Source organism: Neomonachus schauinslandi, chromosome 1 (genome assembly GCF_002201575.2).
Source record: "Neomonachus schauinslandi chromosome 1, ASM220157v2, whole genome shotgun sequence".
Taxonomy (NCBI): domain Eukaryota; kingdom Metazoa; phylum Chordata; class Mammalia; order Carnivora; family Phocidae; genus Neomonachus; species Neomonachus schauinslandi.
Window position 1 is genome coordinate 201385111 of NC_058403.1, and position 18034 is coordinate 201403144.

The 18034-nt window shown below is 57.5% G+C and overlaps 1 protein-coding gene across 1 annotated transcript in view; it reads left to right on the forward strand.

Moving 5' to 3' along the window:
• ELL (elongation factor for RNA polymerase II) overlaps positions 1 to 18034 on the forward strand; it is a 68985-nt gene extending 50951 nt beyond the window's left edge. Inside the window, exons 5-12 of the mRNA XM_044917458.1 lie at positions 1629 to 1903; positions 5724 to 5848; positions 10583 to 10679; positions 11855 to 12329; positions 15450 to 15516; positions 15780 to 15951; positions 17106 to 17150; positions 17837 to 18034. Coding sequence (XP_044773393.1) covers positions 1629 to 1903; positions 5724 to 5848; positions 10583 to 10679; positions 11855 to 12329; positions 15450 to 15516; positions 15780 to 15951; positions 17106 to 17150; positions 17837 to 17953 — 1373 coding nt within the window. The 3' untranslated portion in view covers positions 17954 to 18034. The remainder of the gene's footprint in view (positions 1 to 1628; positions 1904 to 5723; positions 5849 to 10582; positions 10680 to 11854; positions 12330 to 15449; positions 15517 to 15779; positions 15952 to 17105; positions 17151 to 17836) is intronic.

An 18034-nucleotide genomic window follows, 5' to 3' on the forward strand; every position in this document is an offset into this window, starting at 1 on the left:
GCCCGCTGCTGGGTTGGGGCCAATGAGGGGCCGTCGGGTCGCACCTGGGAAGGAAATGTGTTGACTCCCTGCTGGATGAGAAGGCCCTGGTGGCATATCATCTGCTTGGAAACAGTTTTGGTGAAGTTGAGACACCAACAGCATGAAAAGTGTTTACTTGTAGGAAGCTCCATTCCTGCTTTAGTCTTCCCAGCACCTAGGTCCAGACAAGTTCAAGAGTCATGAGGATTCAAGGCTGGGGGGAAGGGTGTTAGGCCTAAGGGAGGTTCAAAATGGCTTACAGCAAACCAGGACCTTGATGACTTTTGGGGTTTTTTTCTTTTTTAAGAAAAGGTAGGAGGATTTCAAAGCCCCCCAAAGGAGCACATGATTTCACTGGCTTGGCAGTGAGATTGGCTCTGAATGAAACCCCAGATGTCTGCAGGAGTCCGTGTCGCCAGTGATCGCTGCGTCCGGGTGGACGTGGCCGTGCGTGCTGAGGGAGCCTGTGCTCTGGGCTGTGGCCGTTGCTGGGGACAGAGCCACCCGAGAGCAGTCGCCAAAATCCAAAAATGCTTCCCCTGCCTGCTCTCACCTCAAGGTGCAGATGTGGACATGCATATACATCTCAGTAAATATCTGGTCCTTCGGCCTGAAACTTGGTCAGAAATGTGGCTTCTGCCACTTTGGGTACAGCAGGAGTTTTGCAGTGGTTTTGGTTCTGGTGGAAGCACTTGTCACCTGGCCTCTGAGGACAGACATGCTTGTCCCACTGTGTCAGGCCTCTCCCTGACCCTGCGTTGGCCCATCAGCTGGGTCCTCTGGGGATGAAGCCTGGCCCTGAGGATTCTGACAGCACTTCTTCCTGTGTTAATTTGACAAACGAGATTTAAGGGATGAGAGCAAAAAAAATCCTCCTAGAGAGCTTTCTGGCCCAAGGTCATGAGGCGTGTGCTGCCCTCCCTCGGCCGTGCGTGTTCTCTCAGCGGCAGTGCTGCTATCCAGGGGGTAGTTAACAGTTTCTGAGTGGAGGCCCCTCCCTCCAGAGCAGAGCTGGAGTCTGTTTGCTCTAGAAGGGTGGGGGATCGGGCTGCTGCCCTGGGACTCTGAGCACAGCCATGTCTGCCCAAGAAGCGCTCGGCAGGGCTGCAGCTGGGGAGCTGCTCCTACCCTGGGGTCTCCAGAGAAGCTGTCCAAGCAGCCTGATGCCTTTGTTCACTCCTTTTTCATAAAAGAGAATGGGGGATCCTGTGGGGCCAGCACAGTGCTGTGATGTGTAGGCTCTGGGGGCATCTGCCTCTGGCCATTCAGGAACCCCACTCTTTTTACCATCAGCCCCCTCTCCCTGTAGTGGTTGGGCTGCCCATGATGAAGTCCGTTCTGTTTCCTGCAGCTCCTGCTTCTGACACTGGGGGCCCTGCAAGCGCCTGATGAGCTGTGTGTGGTCAGCAGGTGGTGCTCTCAGCTGTCCTGGGTCCCCACCGAGCCGGCTGGGCTGGACAGGGCTTGAACTGAACTGCCTTCCCCTCGGGCTGGTGGCCATCAGTGGGCATCCACGCACTCGCTCAGAATTTGGCATCAGCCCCAGGCAGAGGGGCACAGAGGCCCCCCACCCCCTCACATCCGTAATGCCTTTGTTCTTGTTGCAGGCAAGAAGGTTCAGTTTCGGAAACCAGCCCCGGGGGCCACGGACGCTGTGCCCTCCCGGAAGCGGGCAACCCCCATCAACCTGGCGAGTGCCATCAAGAAGAGCAGTGTTGGTGGCATTAGCGGGGGCAGTGGGGTGTCTCAGAGGCCTTTCCGCGACCGGGTGCTGCACCTCCTGGCGCTGAGGCCCTACCGGAAGGCCGAGCTGTTGCTGCGGCTACAGAAGGACGGCCTGGCCCAGGCGGACAAGGATGCGCTGGATGGCCTCCTCCAGCAGGTTCGTGCTTGCCCGGGGCCAGGTTGAGGGTCCGGTCAGCCTCAAGTGGCCTCTGCACAGGGTCTGGACGCAGGGCGGGCTGGGAGGGGCCCTTCCCGGGGTCTCTTCCAAGATTCTCCGCCTGCCTCAGAGCCTCGGTCTCCTGGGTTAGGACATGCTTAGGGCTGTCATGGACATCTCCCTCGTCATGGTGCTTGCCGTCCAGTGGCCCTGAGGATGGCTTAGAGTGAGGTCAGCACCCTCGTCCACACCATCTGCTAACACACAGGCAACAGGCACAGCACAGAGGATCCTAGACTTTAGTTGCCTGATGATTTTAGAATCAGAAGAAGCCTGGGTTACCACAGATGTGAGTTAACAAGAGCTCAGCCTCCTCAGTCAGGTGGGCTTCCCTGCCACACACCAGCCGTGGCCCTGGGCAGGGGGCTTCACTTGTGGACCCTCGGGCTGCCACGTGCGGCCACAGCTTGCCGGCAGCACCTCTTGAGGGGTGGAAGGGTGAGCTGGAGGGAACGTGATGTCTGCAGATGGAGCCTGCTGTTACAGAACAGCTCAGGCTTCGGAGCAAGAGCTGTGGGCCTGGCTGGTTTCCCTAGGCCCTTCCCTGTCTCCCAGAGCCCATGGAGGGAGCTTGAGGAGCCCTGGGAAGCTGAACAGCTTGTTCTGGCTTTGCCACATCAGCTGGGCCATGCAGATACCTCGGAGCCCTGCCGCGAGGTTCACACGGCTGGCAGTGGACAGTCCCATCCTGCGGAGGAGGCATGGTCGCACCTCTACGGGTTCTGTCTGCCAGCTCACTTGCCCCTCTTGCATCCTGCCTCAGACGCTCTGGGCGCGCAGACAGTGCAAAACTCACATGCTGAGATAATCAGTAGTTGTATCTGAGGATGAGCCACAGGGTTCACTGCCCCTCATCTCACCAGGACCCTGGCCTCGGGGGCTCCACTTGCTAGGAAACTGTGTGGATGTGGCCCTTTTTTTTTTTAGAGTGTGTGTGCAAGCAGCGGGGAGGGGGGCAGAGGGAGAGAGAGAATTCTAAGCAGGCTCCGCACCCAGCATGGAGCCCAACACGGGGCTCAATCTTACGACCCTGAGATCGTGACAAAATCAAGAGCCGGACGCCTGACCAACTGAGCCACCCAGGCGCCCCTGGATATGGCCTCTTGAGCTACCGTCCCCTACTCAGAGGTTGTGCAGGTGAGGACCAAGCTGCGCAGTTTCTCCCTCTGAGCATATGAGTTGGCTGAAGGCCTATTAGAAGATAGATATGTACTACATGGCTCAGAAGTTTTCTTTGGCAGAGGGGCTTGCCAAAGCATCCAGAAAGCTCCAGAACCAGGAATGATGTTCCTAGGGGGTTTGTTTCCTTGGAAAGTCGCAGGTGTCAGCCTTATCCTTGGGAATCAAGGGAAGCACAGTGGAGGCCCTCCCCCTAGGCTGGAACTCGGAGAGAGTGAGGCAGGGCTGGCAAAATGCCGGGTCTTTAGACGTGAGCCAGGACTGAAGACACAGGGCTGCCCCTGGACGTGCTGCAGCCCACACTGCTGTCCAGTTAGTGGCCATCAACCCCTACTGTGGCATTCTTGGAAATGCCCTTGCTCCCACCTTCCTCTCTTTTTTTTTTTTTTAAAGATTTTATTTATTTATTTGACAGAGAGAGACACAGCGAGAGAGGGAACACAAGCAGGGGAAGTGGGAGTGGGAGAGGGAGAAGCAGGCTTCCCGCGGAGCAGGGAGCCCGATGCGGGGCTCGATCCCAGGACCCTGGGATCATGACCTGAGCCGAAGGCAGACGCTTAATGACTGAGCCACCCAGGCGCCCCTCACCTTCCTCTCTTGCCCTGTTTGTGCCCAGAAGAAAGAAGAAGCACATGAGCCCCTCAAATGCAGAATGTGAAACTTGGCTGACCGAGCACACAGTTACACCTGAGATTTACCCTCTGAGCAATCCTCAGATGCGGCCAGAACACCAGCCTTGGTTTTCCGAAGAGCTAGGGATCTGTTGGTGCTGATGTCGTTCTGCCCGGGGTGCCTGCTTTTTTAACTTCTGAGATACTATCGTTGCTCCCAGCCCTTTCCCGGGATCAGAGAGGCACCGTGCTGGGCTCTGGCTTCTCTGGTTGATTCGGATTCAGCAGCCTCCTGTGGGGCAGCTTATCTGGTGTCTGTGGGCAGAACATCCTCCCCATGTCTACTCTGATTTCTTCTGAATGGCCCCATCTGCTTTGTGCTTCTGTATTTACTACCCAGTGTGTCCTCCCGGCCGCTGTGGGCAGTAGCAGGACCCCAGCAGCTTGAGGAAGGGGACGGTCTAGGGGGATTCTCTGGGCTGGGCCTTGCGCAGGCTGGTCATTTCCAGCCTCCCCCAAGTGATCAGGGATTCCGATGAGCAGCACAGATGAAACCGCACTCTTCAAAGGCACCTTCTCTCTTCCTTCTGTGAAAACATCCAAGGCAAAGATTTAAAGCATCTGTCTCCGGGGCTGGCGGGGCCTCAGAGAAACCTGGAGGCTCATCCTCTGTGGGTGGGAGTGTTGACGGGTGGGTGGCTCTTCTGGAGAGCGTTTTAACAAAACGCATCAAGAGCCATAAAAATGTTCAGAGCCTTTGACCCACTAATCCCACTTCTGGGAAGCTGGCCGAAGGAAGCCATCGCCAGCATGGAAAAACCTGCACACAGTGGTGTCTGTTTATGCTACAGAGAAACTGGAAGTGGTGTCAGCATCCAACAAAGGAGAAATCTTTGAGTAAATCACAGTGCAGATACTTGGTGGAATATTACTTAGCCATTAAAAAATGCTCCCTGAGGAAACCCTTGTGACCTGGAGTCCTCTTAGAAGCCCGTGATAGTGAAAAACATTAGCTGCCGCGCCAGCTCTCTGCGGCCAACAAAGTGGGGCAGGGCTAGCTGGTTGCTGGGAAGGTGGACGTAGCCTGGCCCCTGGAGGCCCTGGCTCCCCCACCTGCCACCATCTCTGCCACAGGAGTGTGTATCCAAGAGGGGGTGTCAGTCTCTCCAGGCTGCTGTACCAGAATAACAAACTGGGTGGCTTATAAACAACAGATGTTTACTTCTCACGGTTCTGGAGGCTGGGAAGTCCAAGATCAAGGCGCCAGCAGACTGGGTGTTTGGTGAGGGCTCCCTTCCCGGTTCACAGACTGTCTTCTCAGTGGGTTATCATATGGCAGGGGTGGGGAGGGAGCCTTCTGGAGTCTCTCATAGAGGGACACTGTTCACATTCATGAGGGCTCCACCTTGATGACCTAATCACCTCCCAAAGGCCCTACCTCCTAATACCATCGTTTTGGGTGTTGAGATTTAACATGGATTTTGGTAAGACAAAAACATTCAGTCCATAACAGGGGAGGCTGGTGATGGGGTCCTGTGAGTATAGACGGCAGCCCCCCTTGCTTTAGAGCCCACCTGTCTTCCAGCAGCTATAAGACATGTGTGTCAGGACCTGGTGTTCTGATACTTTTGCATCCCAAGGCTTGTTGCCCCAGTGTGCAGGGGATGGGGGGGGTGCTGTCCTCTTTCCTCTTGTGTATCTCTGCCCCCCACCCTCCATCAAATGCTTTCAGTAACTTCTGCCTCCCCTGGGCTTCCGGCAAGATGCTCCTGTCTCTCTCCTTTTTTTTTTTTTTTTTGTCAGAGAGCACAAGAAGGGAGAGGGGCAGAGAGTGAGAAGCAGACTCCCCACTGAGCAGGGAGCCCGATGCAGGGCTTGATCCCAGGACCCTGGGATCATGACCTGAGCCGAAGGCAGCTGCTTAACTGACTGAGCCACCCATGCATCCTGATCCTGTCTCTGTCTTACAGGTGGCCAACGTGAATGCCAAGGACGGCACATGCACGTTGAAGGACTGTGTGTATAAGGATGTGCAGAAGGACTGGCCTGGCTACTCGGAAGGGGACCAGCAGCTGTTGAAGCGGATGCTTGTCCGGTAATGCTGCCTCCCATGCCTGGGCATGTCCCCTCACCCTGGTTCTGGGACAGATGTCATCCTGAGGATGCCGGGGTGGCCTAGTGTGGTCCCAAAGGTCATAGGGCCCTTGAGCAGGATGGAAGGATCTGTGGAGGCTCTCTAGCAGTCTTTCCCACTCCCTGGGACCCACAGTGCCTGTTGAGTGGAGGGTGCAAGTCACCCACCCGCACACCAGAATGCCCAGACAGAAGGATTCGGTCAATCCAGCTTGTTCCACACTTCCTTTCCCATCAAGCTCCCTTCCAAAACCTGCGCATCCCCACAGGCTTCGGCTACAGGCCACCTCCTTCTTAAAAAGAACCTCTCAAGAACTTGAAGCAGAGAGAAACAAAGCAAAACAAAACTCCCCACAGGCGTGATTAAGTAGCATTAATTAAACACATTCCCTCTCAGATTAATTGGGACCTGAGGTCAGGAGTGGCCTTGGTGGCTCAGGGGAGGAGTGGTTAAGTAGGCCCCTGCCTGGCTCAGGTGAGCAATTAATGATTTCCTTCTCCGCTGATGCCTGACTTGGGAGCACAGGCTGTGAAGCGCCATTCAGAGCAGGCTGATACACTAATTAGTCTTTAAGTGATTTCTCAGGGACTTGAGTTATTTATGAGGTTGGTTTTGTTTTGTTTTGTTTTGTTTTTTAAGTTCAGCTGTTTAAAGCAATAATTGCATGTAGACTTGGGGCTGCTCTAGGTGAACCCAGAGTTTCTCCTCAGCCCTGCAGGGCACTCCTCCCCAAGCCAGTACCTGCTTCCGAGCCAGCCTGGGGTCACTGGTCTGGCTGTCCAAAGGTCTTAGGGAGGCTGAGGAGCTGTTCTCAGTAGAAGACCACTCCTACCCCCGTCCCCTCTCTGGCGTCTCCTGTTGCCCCAGCTAAACACGTCCGGTTGGTACTGTCACCTCCTACAGGTGTTTTCATCCATCACACATTTTTGGTCAAAGAGTCTGGTGTTGAAATGGTCAAATTTACCCAACCAAGTGCTTTGAGGTGACGAGGGACACACAAAGGACACTGCAAGGCTGTTCCTGCCCTCCCTCCCTTCAGAGCCTCTTGTTAGGTAGCTGCTGTTGTCAGACCCCAAGGGCCACACGGAGCTCTCCAGAAGGGGCGTGGCCAAGAGCAAGTAGCCTTGCTGTGTGTGTGTGTGTGTGTAGGTGGGGTCGGTAGGAATCTCGGCTCTTGACCTTTTTTTTTTTTTTTTAAAGATTTTATTTATTTATTTGACAGAGACACAGCAAGAGAGGGAACACAAGCAGGGGGAGTGGGAGAGGGAGAAGCAGGCCTCCCACCAAGCAGGGAGCCCGATGCGGGGCTCGATCTCAGGACCCTGGGATCATGACCTGAGCCGAAGGCAGATGCTTAACGACTGAGCCACCCAGGCGCCCACGGCTCTGGAGCTTTGTGTAATTCCTGGCTCATACTAATCCCTGCTCCGCTGAGTGAGCTGCTAGGACTTGTGTGAACCCAAGGCACTCGGCCTTCTCCTGGGCAAGCATGGTGTTCCTCTCTCTGTCTGCACGGGCCAGCTTAGGGATCAGCCGTGCCAGAAACCGCTTGTTACCAGCCGCACCTACTGTCCTTGGAACCTTGAGCCAGTTGGTGTGCAAAGGTCAGGGTCAGCATCCTCAATGCCTGCAACCACACTGAAGATTACCCCAGCCACCTGTCTGTACAGTTTTTTTTCTTCAATTTAGGTTGTTCCCTCCCTGAAGAAAACCCCATTTACAGCGGTTCTTGAAGCCTTGAAGCAAGAAGGAAAAATAGGGCCTTGGGGTATTTCTGCCTGTGGGGACCAGTATCACCCCAGAAGTTGGGCCGCCTCCTTTTCCTACAGCTTGTTCAAAATTCATACCAGAGTTAAGCATGCTGAAAGCTTGCTTGGGCCCCTGGGCCCCTGAGGCTCTGCTCTACATGGACACCCACTTACAGCATCATTTTGATTCTTCCTCAGTGTTTCTGTTCCCCGTGTTTGTAGCTCCTGGGGCCCATCCTGTCCCAGGTGTTCCAGTGCACGATGAGGCCTCGGCAGCCGTGCCCAGCCCTGTGGTCACTCCCCTTGTGTCTGTTTTTTGTGCCAATACCATACTGTGTTGATTATTATGGCTTTATAGTGTATCTTGAAATCTGGGATTGTGATGCCTCCAGCCTTGTTCTTCTTTCTCACAATTCAGTGGTATTAATTACATTCACAGTGTTGTACGACTGCTACCTCTACTAGGTCCAGAACGTGTACCCCAAAATGGAACCCCGCATTAGCAGATACTCCCATTTTCCCCCTGGCAACCACTGATCTTTCTGTCTCTATGGATTTCCCTGTTCTGGACGTTTCGTATCAATGGGCTGTTACAACATGTGGCCTTTGGTGAGTTGCTTCTCTCACTCAGTGTACGGTGTACGGTTAAGGTTCATGTAGGTTGTAACATGTATCAGAGCTTCGTTCCTTTTTGTGGCTCAGTAATCTGTCATGTGTGGATATACACCACGTTTGTTCATCCACTCACGTGTTGATGGTCATTTCCACCTTTTGGTGATTGTGGATAGTGCTCCTGTGAACATTTGTGTACAAGGATTTCTATGGACATAGATTCTCAATTCTCTCAAGTATAGAAGGAGGACTGGAGTTGAGGTTTTTGGAAAAGTGCCAAACTTTTCCCCACAACAGCTCCACCATTTTATATTTCCCCTCCCAGCAACACATAAAAAGGTTTTCTAGTTTCCCCACTTTCTCACCAATAGTTATTATTTTCCGTTCTTGTTTCGTTTTATTCTAGACCTCTCAGTGGGTGTGAGGTAAATATCTCATTGTGGTTTTGGTTTGCATTTTCCTGATGACTAATAACGTTGAGTACTTTTTCATGTGCTTATTGGCCATTTGTGTATCATCTTTGGAGAAATGTCTATTCAAGTCCTTTGTGTTCTGTGGATATTAAGCCTGGTGTTTCTGTTGTGGATTTAAAGTTCTCATCTGCTTATAGAGTCTCTCTTCCCTTTCAAATGCATTCTCTTGTTTCTTTTGGACTCTGACATTTGTTACCTGGAGGCCTAGGTGCAGCTCTTCAAGGCTTTCCTGAGTGGCTCTGTTTCCTCAGGAGGGCTGCCTAGGTTTCTCTGAACCTCCCCATGGACCCCTCTGTTTCCTCAGTCTCCTGAGGCCACACCTCTGCCCATCCCATTGTCCAGGTGTGTCTTGAGCAGCCTCCTGGCCTCCTAGAGAAGGCTGGGCTCCTTCACTCATGGCCACACTGTGGGCTCCTTCCCCACAGCCCCAGAGCAGAGCAGGGACAGCCCTGCAGGAGCCCCTTCTCTGAGGTCTCTGAGAGTCTGAGCCCAGGCCCGTGGGGTTCTATGGCTTGGGGCCCCATTTTCTTGGATCCTATGAGATAGTCACTGCTTCTGCTTTCAGCATTGGATCGTGCTGCTCTCTTTTCCCGTTCTTCTTCATGCCTGTTCAGTGGAGGCTGGAAAGAGAGCAGATGTCAATGCCTGTGGTTGCTTCCGTGTGGCTGGACAGCAAATTTGAGGTACCCGTCTTGGCCGTGGGGACTCTGGGCCCCTGGTGAGTGCTTGCACGTTGCAAGTACTTTTCTTGGGGCTCTCCTCGCATTGGGGGCCACCACGGAGGGGACAGTAGCAGTGGTCTGTCATGTGGTCGTCAGTTAAGGAGGTCTGCTCAGCTCGTCACTGGTTAAGAGCAGTGCAGGCGCGGTCCCTGTAGCCTCAGACCCCGGCAGGGTACAGAGGGCCTGTGGCACCACGCTTGGCACTGGGCTGGCTGCTGGGTTCCCGTGAGACTCACTGCCTCTGGGAATGAGAGGGGATCAGAGAGGGCCCTCAAGCCAGGGTCGCTAGTGGGGCCTCCATTTGCCCTTCTGAGTGTTGGGGTATCTCTTCCGTTGTCCCTGGCTGCATCGTTATGCTCAGGTACTGGTAGGCCGGTGGCTGCCCCTGTTATCCTTGAGGATATATTGTCATGTTGGCTCCTGGGAAGGTCGTTCCTGAATCCGGGAGGCCTTCCTGTCATGCTGGGGCATCTCAGTCCCCTTTAGCATTTTCTAAAGTTCCTGCAGTAAGCATTATTAGGATGAATGATTGTTTGGTTTTTTTTTAAAGATTTTATTTATTTGAAAGAGTTAGCGAGAGCAGGAACACAAGCAGGGGTAGTGGGAGAGGGAGAAGCAGGCTTCCCGCTGAGCAGGGAGCCCGACGCGGGGCTCGATCCCAGGACCCCGGGATCATGGCCTGAGCCGAAGGCAGACGCTTAACGACTGAGCCACCCAGGTGCCCCTGAATGATTGTTTTTAAAAGGAGGGGCCAGTGCCCCAGTGTACCCAGCTCCCACAGGGACACAGCATGAAGCTTGAATATCCAGTCGGTTTTACTTGGGCTTCTGGTTTCCACAGTAATGGGTGTCTAGATGAGTGGGTGGTCCACTGAGCTTTCTCTGGGCACACAGGACACCAAGTGGGCAGTCCTCCGGGCTGTGGATGAGCCTGGGGTGGGATGTGTTTGGGCTGCTCTCTGCCTGCCATGCCCCGAGGTACCCAGTGTGCTCGACCCTGTTCTGGTTCGTCGGGATGGCAGGGCCCGCCCTGACTCACTGGGTATAGGCGGGACGGTGTGGTGTCAGTGGGAAGGCAGGTGGCCCTGGACATGCCCCCCAGGTTGTGGAGCCGTACAGCTACCCCACCTCTCCTTCGTAGGAAGCTGTGCCAGCCGCAGAGTGCCGTTGGGCTCCCTGGAGACCCTGCTGCCACCAGTCCTCCCAGGGAACATGGAAGCTCGGCCTCACCCCCTCAGGTAGGAGCGGTGGGCAAGGATGTGACGATGTGCAGAGGCCGTGGTGGCGGCAGTGGTGGGGGAGGAAGGCGGGATAGGGGCCAGTGGGCCAGGCCTGAGCTCAGTGTTTGGGCAGCCCATGGGGCCCTTGGTTCAGAGCCAGGTATTTTCTTCAGTGAGTGAGCAACTGCTGGGCTTTCCCCAGACTGGGGACCTGGGCCTGGGCCCTCGGTGCAGTTCCCTCGAATGCTTGTGGGTGGTGTGTCCAGGGGAGGGCAGGCTCCCGGATTGCCCTGAGCCCTGTGCTCTGTGTACAGCAGGCGTGGCAGGTGCACTCGCCTCCCAGGGCTGACATGAAGTTTCCGTAAAATCACGCGGGCTGGCTGCAGGCACAGGGCCCTGGGAGTGGTGGCCATTGCCGATTTAGTCAGTAGTCAGGACGGGCGCTCAGGTGTCCCCACCTGGCTCATGAACCCCTCGTAGCAAGTCTCTTATTTACCCCCCTTCTCTCCTCTGCCCTGGAGGCTCCCAGACCATGTCCAAGGCCCTGAATCCTCCTTGTGGAGAGGTCAGGTCTGTGCCTGCCCTGGCTTTGGGCCAAAGTAGAGGGCTGACAGCCTCCTTACCCTGTTTCCCCCTGATGGTGGGCCTGCTGCCTACCATCTTGCTCTCTAGCCATTTCCCAGGGTCTGGGCGATCCGTGGTCTGGCCTCACCTCACATGCCTCAGCCTTCTCGCTTGTGAAGTGGGGTGTGGCCTGCAGCATGTCACAGGGTGTCCCTTGAGGATCCAAGTAGTTCTGGGTCTGGTGGGGTGTGGGGAGAGTCCCAACTTGTGGGGCTGCCGTGTGTCCTTCAGACTTAGTTCTGTTAACATCCCCATCATCTAGGGATGATGCTGAATGCTGTGACGTTTCAGACCAGTCCCTGGAGGTGGCCCTTCTTGAGTGCTCAGCTGGCCAGTTCCGCCTATTACTGCCCTTCCTTGGCTCTGTCCTCAAGGTGGGCTGAGCCTAGGTTAGCAGGGACCTGGCTCTTTTCTGGGTGCCCCCTTGTGGCCAGACTGGGCCTTGCAGTCAGGCACTGGGTTTCCTAGGGCCTCATGAGCTCAGGGCCTGTTGCTCCCCAGCCACTTCTCAGGAGACACCAGTGGCTCCAGACAGTCTCCCTTTTAAAATTATTTCCCTCCCATTGCAGAAACGATCACAGCCTCCTGATTTCACCGACTCCTTGGTCAGCAAGAAAACCAGGATATCCCATTTTACCCAGAGAGCTCAGCCTGCCGTCAATGGGAAGCTGAGTGCACCCCATGGCCGTGAGGCCCTGCTGCCCACTCCGGGCCCACTAGCTGGCACAGATGCCCACCTGCCCCCGCGGTTGGAGCCCCCGAGAGCCCATGACCCTCTGGCTGACGTCAGCAATGACCTGGGCCACAGTGGCCGGGACTGTGAGCACGGGGAAGTGGCCACCCCAGCCCCAACTACGTGCCTCAGCTTGCCCCTGCTGACGGACTGTGCCCAGCCCAGCAGGCCCCATGGTGGCTCATCACGCAGCAAATCCAAGAAGAAGTCCAAGAAGCACAAAGACAAGGAGAGAGCAACTGAGGACAGACACCGGGCCCGGTTGCCAGACCACATGCCCAGCCCCCTAGGAGCCCCACCAGATGCCCCGGGTATGTACCAGGAGGCCGACCTGGGGTGGGGGATGCAGTAGGAGGACACTGCCAGGTGGGGTGAGCTCCAGCCCACCCCACCATTGCCCAGAGGGGGCTCTACCACGCCATGAGCCCCCATACCGGCACGCCCTGCACATTCAGCTCCTTTGCACTGTGTTCCTTTTTTTTCTTTTTTTTAAGATTTTATTTATTTGAAAGAGAGAGAGTGAGAGCATGGGGAGGGAGAGAAGCAGACTCCCCTGCTGAGCAGGGACCCCGATGCGGGGCTTGATCCCAGGACCTGGGGATCATGACCTGAGCCAAAGGCAGTTGCTCAACCAACTGAGCCACCCAGGCGCCCTGGCGCCCTGTGTTCTTATACAAGGTTGTCTGTGAATGCCCCAGTGATCTCGACCCTGGAGCCTTCTGTGGTCCTACTGTGTGTCAGGCCAGTGCTAGGAGCACAGAACCTCCGAGCTGGGGCCCGTGGGAGGGGACAGTGCACCCGGAGAGGAACTAGCTCCAGGCGCAGCTCTCCTTGCAAGAGAGGTCACAGACCCTGAAAGGGAGCAGGGTGGGGCTGGGGTTCAAGGAAGGCAGTGGGGTGCAGGGCCTGGCTGGAGAGGGGCAGCACCTGAACTGCCACAGGCCTCGTGTAGCCTGCTCACTAGTGAACATTTCAGCTTGTGGAGACTGGGTTTGGGAAGCTGTCCATAGAACAGGAGGCTGTAGGAGCCAGAAGGAGATCATAAGCAGGTAAGAAAGCCGGAAGTCGAGAGACCTGGGATCACAGCAGGATGAGAGGGGTGCAAGGCTGGCTGGGGCTGTGTGCTGAGCCAGAGAAACTTTGTGGGGCCCAGAGATACTGGGGAGGTGTATGGACAGGCCAGACTTGGGGTGGGAGTAGGGGTCTTCACCCCCAGAGCCTGGGCCACCTTGAGTTCATAGCCGGGGGTGCCTGAGCTGAACAGCCCCTGTGGCTGTTAACCTAATCAGCATGGTGTGGTCACAGAGATGCAGCTGCACCTGCCACCTGCGGACAGTCTCAGGCTGTGTAACTTGGTGCTGCTTTCAGATTATTTTCCTAGGAAGGATCCAAGCAGGAGGCATTCCTGGGGCAAGGGTAGAGCTGCTTTCTCCTTAAGGCTTTTTAATCAGTTGTTCAACTGCTCTCCAGAAAGGCCTTTGCCAGCCCATCCCTCTGGCTGGAGGGCAGGTGTTGGCAGTAGCTGGATGGAGGCAAGGCCTGGTTCCCTGGAGCTGGTCCTGCCTGGAGAGACAAACCCTGGGCAGGCCCAGCCAAGCAGCACGTCCTGTCCTAAACGGTGAAAGCAAGGCCCCGTGTTCCCCTTGCAGGGCCCAGGGAAGGAGGAGGACACATGGCGCTCAGATGGCTTCAGATCCTGCCCAGGGCACGTTGGCCTGGGTAGCTTGCCCCAGGTTAAGGTGGGAAAGTGAGATTTGGAATCAGGCACACCAGGGAGTAGGTGGCCCAGAGAAAACGATGAGGACAGCTAAGGCACTGAAAATGGTGCTGTATCCATCTGAATGTGCGTCTTGCAGGCGCCTCAAACGTAACGGTAGCGGCTGAGCACAGAGGCCTACCGTCCTGCTCTGAGGCTCCTTCTGGGACAGTGTGCTCTGCCTGCGCTCACTCCAGCGGGAACCACCCACCTCCCTTTAACAATGCATTGTTCTTTGTGCACCAGCCCCTGCCTCAGACGCACTGAAGGTTCCAGGTCAGCACGTGAGGAAGCTTCCTTGCTTTCGTGTCTCATGTGGGAGGGATGGCATCAACTGACCCCACTCCTCTGTGTGGCACCGTCCCGGCCCTGCCGCATGCTCGCCTCCGCCCCGGACAGATGCAGCAGCCCCCACCTGTCTGACAGATGGCTCGCCTTAGCCACCCCTTTGCTGATGCCACCCTGGACCCATAGCCCCAACCCGTGCCCCTCAGGGCTGGCTTCCTGTCCCCCTGTGCTTCCGGTCCACCCCTGGGTCCTCTGCCCATCCTTGTGCCTGCTCCCCACTCTTGCTCGGTCCGTGGACCCCTCCTGTTGCCTCCGAGTGCCTTCCTGGGCAGCCTACTGTGCTGGGCGGGGGGGGCGCCTTCTCACCGTGGGACCCAGACCCGGGGGGGCACAGGAGAAGGCAGCTGTGGGGAGGGTTCCCTTTAGGCCCAGGCCCTGTGGTGGGAACCAGCTCAGCGGGTGCAGCAGGGGCTGAGCGATGGTCAAGCAGCGAGGGCTGCAGTAGGAGCAGGGCCTCTGAGGTTTGCCTCAGGCCAGAGCCGAAGGTGTCTTAGGTGCCAGGAGAATCTGACCCTGAGCCTTGGTTTCCCCGTTTGTTCTCTCACCTGGTGAAGATCTCAGAAGGGCTAAATGAGGCAATGTTGACTGGGCCCACAAATGGCAGAACACTCTGGAAGGCATACGTCACGCAAGGCATGTGTGGTGGAAGCACAGACTAAGCTCTCACATGCGTGTTCATTGGGCTGCCGCCCCGAGAGGTGGGAGACGTGCGCTCCATCCGTTGGTGGGAGTCCTGCGGCGCAGGGATTGCCGGGGGGGCTGCTTTTCTTTCCAAGGGGGCACAGTATGTGCTGAGGGTACACTGCACGGTGATAAAGTCTCCTCTGTGCTCGGAAAGCAGCCTCTGGGGAAGAGGCTAGATTATCGTTTTGGCCAACTGTGCCCCCAAGCGCCGTGGACAGGCCCGTGCCCTCCAGTTCCACCTCGTGGGTGGCCTGGGCTGCAGGCAGGAGCCAGGACTTTCCCAGGCGGCCCTCTGTCTCCGTCCCGCCGGGCCGGAGCTGGGCGAGGGGCTTGCTTGCTTCTAGAGTAATGACCACTGAGCAGAGGCAGCAGGGTCTCTGGGTGGGTCAGGCTCTGGCCAGGCTGCCCAGGCACCGGCCCTGTGATGAACTTGTCCTTGCAGCTGCTTGCTGAAAACCTGCACGCAGCACCGTCTGGGCTCTCTGCACGTCCCACGACTATGGTTCGGGGACACCCGCTGTGCTCGGCTGCGGTGCTCCTGGGTCCCGTGAGGCCCCCCGAGGTGGCCCTCTGCCCATCCTGACTCCCCTTCTGCTATCCCTCCGTGTCTTTCAGACAACAGACCTTTTGCTCTTCTTTGTAGGTTTGAACGGGACCTGCAACAGCTCAAGCGTCCCCACATCGACCTCAGAGACCCCCGACTACTTGCTGTGAGTACTTCCCTCGCTGGCCTCCCGCCCTCTCCCAGCCCCGCACTCTCCCCTGCACTGCAGGTCAGCAGCAGGCGGACTCGCTGCATGGTTGCGTGTGGGAGTTCTCAGCCCCACAGCCTGTTCGAGGCTGGGCTCCTACTGGAGCCAGGAAGTCGCCCACCACGGTGGCGCCTAGGTGGGGCCGCCCAGCAGCCATGGGCACTCCAGCCTCTCCCCCGCGGCCCCCTGAGCCCTGCCAGCCCCTCTTCCCGTCTCCTCAGAAAATACGCCACCATTTCCTCCTCGGAGCAGCGCCAGAGCTACAAGAACGACTTCAACGCGGAGTATAGCGAGTACCGCGACCTACATGCGCGCATCGAGCAGATCACACGGCGCTTCACGCAGCTGGACGCCCAGCTCCGGCAGCTCTCCCAGGGCTCTGAGGAGTATGAGGTAGAGTGGGGGGTAGAGCCCCGTGCACTGCCCGCCCCGCGCAGTGTGCCTGTGTCCCCGCGCCCGGCACCCGAGCTGGGTGAGACGCTTCTCGTGGGTGCGGCCAAGCCCCAGGCTTCCGACCCCTCCCAGGTGAGGAGGCCGCCGTGCTCCGTGTTTCTCCGTGTCCCGGCCCGGCTCGCAGCTGTCCCTGGCTGCTGCTGTGCTTCGGGCCTGTCCCTGCGGCTCTGCCGTGGGAGTCCACAGGCTCTCGGGCCCAACTCGGCCTCCGGTGCAGTGGGGACACTGGAGACCGACTCCGCAGGCAGGAGACGATCTGTTGGGGCAGGAGTTGTGTTCAGAGCCATCGAAACAGCCAGGCCCTAGAGGGTTGGGTCACATGGGTCTGCCCTGCAAGAGCGCCTGGGGTCCTCTCTGCAGCTCACAGCCCACCCATGCTGTCAGAGCCACAGGGGTGGGGCTGGGGAGTCCCTGTGGCCCCCTCACCCTCTGATCAAAGGCACGTGGGCTCCCCAAGCCAGCCCAAGTTGGGAGCTCACTGCTGGGGGTGAGGGTTGGGGGGGAGCTCCACCTTTGGTCACCAGCCTCCCCTCATGCCACCTTTCAGAGCTAGTCTGATTAATTGGGGTGTTGAGGTCTGTCTCCCCTCTTGGGGACCACTTTGGTTTCCAGAGGAAACAGCTCATAATTGGAGGAGCGATGAGGGTTCTGAGGGTCTGGGACGGAGGAATCCCGAGGTCTTGCTCTTCTCCCTCCTGCAGCCCCCACATGGATATTCCCCAATATCCCCCTGCACCCCCAGGTGTTGGGGGGGCGCTCTGTGCTTGACCTTGAACAGTGGACAGGCCAGCTGGGTCTGAGGGAAGGAGGCCACCCAGCCTGCTCTTTGCCTCCTCCCTCCCGCTCTGTTGGCCATTGTGTTTGTCCCTGAGGCTGGGCCCCTGCCCCTCACTCCCCTGGCCCAGCATCCTCCCCTCCCACCGCAGCCTGTCTCTCTTTGCTTTGGTCAGCTTCTCTCAGGCCACGATGAGACTATTGTCTCAAGGCTGCTGGTGACTCTGCAGGTCACAGGTTATCAGGGGAGAAGGGGTCACTCAGTAGGGGTCTCCTGCAGGCAAGGGCATTGTGTACTTTCTGTTTTGTTTTTCCTGCAGACTACTCGGGGGCAGATTTTGCAGGAATATCGAAAAATCAAAAAGGTAAGTCTCCACCCCTAGTGGGGGCTGGGGTGGGGTCAGAAGAAGCTGTCTCAAGGTGAGCAGCACTAGAGAAGGGCCTCAGCTGGGCTGGGGGTCTCAGGTCCTCAGAGCAGCTCCTGCCCCACCCCCCCTTCCCCGATTTAGAGCTGAGAAGCTCAGCCCATATCTCCCTTGGCAGCAAAGCACCCTCTAGCACTCCTACTCCTCCTTGGCTGCAGCCCCCAGGCTCTTTGGAGCTCCCTCCAAGGTCAGGGCAGGAGCTGAAGTGCCCCACCCCCAGCGGCAGGAATGCCTCCTCAGGGCCCTGTCGGTTCTTGCTCCGAAGGCCACTAGCTGCCGGTTCACCACGTGTGTGCCCCTGTGCGCCAGGGCTTTTCTTTGCCAGCCAGGCCCCCAGCCCAGGAAGGAGGCTTCATGAGGGTCTTGCCTCTGGCCGCCCTCATCCCGGCAGTGACCCTGTTTCCTAGGATGGGGCTTGGGGAGGGCCACCAGCCCGGGGCTCTGGCCTGAGGTAGAGCAAGGGTCCCTGTCATTGGGTGGTGGGCACTGGCCTACAGGCAGGGGCAATGGGAGCCCAGGGCGGCCCGTGGGCGGGCGGGCGCCACACCAGGCAGCACCCGGCCCCGCGGCGCACTGGGAGGCCGGCTGCGTGGAGGCTGCGGCCCAGCCCTGGCGCTCTCTTGCAGACCAACACCAACTACAGCCAGGAGAAGCACCGCTGCGAGTACCTGCACAGCAAGCTGGCCCACATCAAGAGGCTCATTGCCGAGTACGACCAGCGGCAGCTGCAGGCCTGGCCCTAGCCTGGGGCCACGGGGCAGGAGGTCCTGCTTGGCTCGCCAGGCCAGCTCCCCTTGCTGGGCTGACCGTTCTGGATGGCGGGG